This window comes from Arachis ipaensis, chromosome B07 (assembly GCF_000816755.2).
Source record: "Arachis ipaensis cultivar K30076 chromosome B07, Araip1.1, whole genome shotgun sequence".
In the NCBI taxonomy this organism is placed as follows: Eukaryota; Viridiplantae; Streptophyta; class Magnoliopsida; order Fabales; family Fabaceae; genus Arachis; species Arachis ipaensis.
This window is the reverse complement of record NC_029791.2, coordinates 108,391,686-108,395,133: the sequence shown is the minus strand read 5'-3', so window position 1 is coordinate 108,395,133 and position 3,448 is coordinate 108,391,686. Positions and strand designations below refer to the sequence as shown.

General features: G+C 33.1%; 1 protein-coding gene across 1 annotated transcript; it reads right to left on the bottom strand.

Annotated features, from left to right (window-relative positions):
* Nucleotides 1,541-3,210, bottom strand: LOC107607606. Its single transcript, XM_016309537.1, has 6 exons — nucleotides 3,099-3,210; nucleotides 2,701-2,912; nucleotides 2,533-2,625; nucleotides 2,350-2,451; nucleotides 2,143-2,244; nucleotides 1,541-1,633 (listed from the first exon to the last, which is right to left on the bottom strand). The coding sequence occupies exons 1-6, from the start codon at nucleotides 3,208-3,210 to the stop codon at nucleotides 1,541-1,543; spliced, it is 714 nt and encodes a 237-aa protein (XP_016165023.1).

Here is a 3,448-nt window from a genome sequence, read left to right as displayed (position 1 = left end):
TTTCTCATCGTCTCCTAACCCCTGACCCTCAAATACTAAAGACTCTCAACTCAGAAAAACACTTCACTTTCAGACTTGAACCTTCGCTGACAGCTCTTTCACCACCGCTCACCAACACTGCCACATTCTTTCTGTCTTTCACTCCTTCATCTATCTCCATCACCATCTATCGCATCCTTGGCATCCATGACCCTGATTCCACTGCCCCTGGGTCCACTTCCTCCACCAGCGCTGTCGCGTCTCACCACCATCTCTCACATCCTAAGCCTTCGTGACCTCTGTGTGTCCACCTCCTCCGATCCACCAGAGTTGTCGCATCTCCATCACCGTCTATCACGTCCACCCGTGACCCCTGTTCGCACTGCCCGCGTCCGGCTCCTCCAACAGTGTCGTCGCATCTCGCCGTGGCCATTGTGTCCGCCTTTACTATCGGCATCAGTCTATTTCTCCCTCCTAAACCAGGGGCACAGAGCCAATGGTGATATTAGGTTAGGTTTTCATCCTTTAAAATATTCTCTAGACTTATTTTGGCTATTATCTGAACTTATTTTGCTTGCATCCTCTGTTCAAACCATGAATTGTATTTTGTTGTCTCTCTTTTGGTAATTACCAAATTAATTATTAGCATTGCCATCGCATTTAATTTATGGATTAAACTTGTTGCTGCTAATTTGATGTGTTCTCAATTACAATAGGTGACTAATGATGATAGAAACTGACTCATCTTCTTTAGTTCGATGAATATAATTTTTTGAGTTATATGCCTGTATAGATTGAGATAGATCGATAACCCTCTTGTTTAATTTGTATCTCCATATCTGATTTTATATAAATTAAAGAATCTTTTAGAATAATTGTTCTTTTATATTTTTATATTTAGTTCCATACCTTCTGGTGCATGAAATTATGAGTACACTTTTCACAACTCCGCACAATTAACCAGCAAGTGCACTGGGTCGTCCAAGTAATACCTTACGTGACACTACAAAAAAGGCGCTAATTTGCCGGGGTTTTTAACCCCCGCAAGTTGTGTAACGGCGGTTTCAAAAACTGACAGAGTTAGGTGTCTTGCGGTTTAGTTACGGGGTTTTTAAAAAACCGACGCTATGTCAAATTCAAATTGCGGGGGTTTTTTGCCCTCCGCAAATTGTGGGGGTTTTCAATATATTGCGTCGGTTTTCGAAGGCATCCAGTTACCCTATTCTGCGGCAGTCTTGATTGACGTTGTGGGTGTTCTTATTATAAGATATTAATAAATATGAAAATTTTAATACTAATAAATTCATATAAAATATAAATGTAATTCATAACTCATTGTAATGAATAATAACATTTTTATATTATAATAAAATGCATAATATCTTAATTAACATTGTCTTCATATATCAATTCATAAAAATTAAAAATGTTAAAATTCAATAAATTCACAACTACCACTAATAAGTTCACTATTTGAATAAGTTTGTTTAGTAAATAAAATCTAACATAATATCCTAAAAAAAGAAAAAGAATTCACAACTAATCAGTCTTTCAAATAACACTAAACAATGTCTTCACGATTTTCATTGCTTTCACCTGATGATGATGTTCTTCCTGTTGCTGGTGTAATAGTTTCATTCTCAACATCATTAGCCTAAAATAAATTAAAACAAAATTGTCAACCTAAAAATTACCAACATTTATAGAACTATAACAACAATTTAAAAGAAAAAAAAATCAAAGTGTAAAAAAAGCATTAACCTTTTCAAATGTCAAAAATTTGAACAACAAATTAAAAAGAGTAGAGGTGTGAGGTTAGAATATACGAGACTAACAATGCTAGAACATTAGATTAAGGTAACAGTTATGATTCATCATAATTTTCAACATGATTAGTGCAACATAAATGCCACAAGAGAAGGCAATTTACCTGAGCTCTGTGGTCAAATATACTAGTAAGTTCAACAGGAATTCTTCCTTCTTTAGAAAGGAAATAAGCCTTTAGTGCATCAATGTCCCATCAAATTTAGACTCTAAACGTTTAAAATCAGCTTGGGAGTAATTGGTAGAAGACATTGAAATTGAAGAATTAGCAAACTGGCCAGGATGATTGGCACCTCTAAAAGTATTAGTAGGTGTAGCTCCCATTCCCAAGCATCGCACCCTACTAGAATGCTCCTCCCCAAACACTTTGCCAATAGCATCATTTGTGGATGGTCCAGATTCATCTTTCTCATTTTGAGTCATAAGTAGTTCAATTTGTTCCTACAATTAAAATTTAAACAACAAAAATATAATAAAATACCATTAAAACTTGTCGGATTCTGAAGTTACATTTTTTACTAAATTAGACTAATAAATTCAACTTACCGCTATATTCCTTGCTTCATCAGTCATAAAGAACCCATCTTTCTTCTTATGAGTTTCTATATACATTTCTCCACGGCTAATTTTTTGCCCAGTTTGTAAAAACTATGTAAAAAAATATAAAAAAAAGTTAAGAAACATAACATAATTTAGTAAAAACAAAAAAAAATGAATTATAGTTCATACTATTTCATGTCTTTTCCTTGAGATGGGTTTTGAGCCACCAGTATGGAAAATTGTTTGCTTCTTGCGAACTTCTTTGTTTCTCCTACACATCTCCTATTAAAAAAGAAAAATAAAGATTAAAGAATTGATCACATATTAATATTAATTTTAAAAAAGAAAGCATGTTACCATTGTAGAAGGTAGAAACCGATATTGAATGAAGGATGCCCATTGATCTTTGTCGATGCCAACTGGGACATTATCAATGATTGCTTGTCTACTCATACATGGATCATAGAACTCATTCCACAACTTAATTCTATGTTGTGACCACTTTTTTGCAAGGCTCAATTTACAATATCGCTTTGCAATGCCCTCAGAAATTTTGAAATGAATTTTGGCTATCAAAAAGAATTATACATAAATAACAAGATGTCATTATTAATGTATAACTTTAATAGGCATTTGATAAAAATAAATATTCATAATACATACCTTCAGCAAGTTACTAAAACACTCTTCAAACCTAGATCGAGGTATACCTAGAGGTCCTGACCACTTTGAGAAATTGATTGGAAATAACTTACAATCAACTGCTAATGTCCCTAAATATCCAGCAAGTAAACCTTGGCTTTCCCCAATAGCTTGTTGATCTTCAAAGTTTACAATAACTTGCTCATCTCTAGTTAAGTTATCCATTTCTTTAATTTTTAGCCTTCTAGTCTTAATAGTTTCATCTGTGCCTTTATTTGCATATAAAAAATAATTTATGAGAAATAATAGGAGATTAATAAACTAAATTAGTGACAGATATTTCCTATGTAAGTTTTAAAAATTTAAACTAAATTAATTTTTGAACTAAATTAAAAATTTAAAAATAAACTCTTTGTATATAAAATTAATTATATGTAAGAACAAGTAGAAAATGTTTCCTATG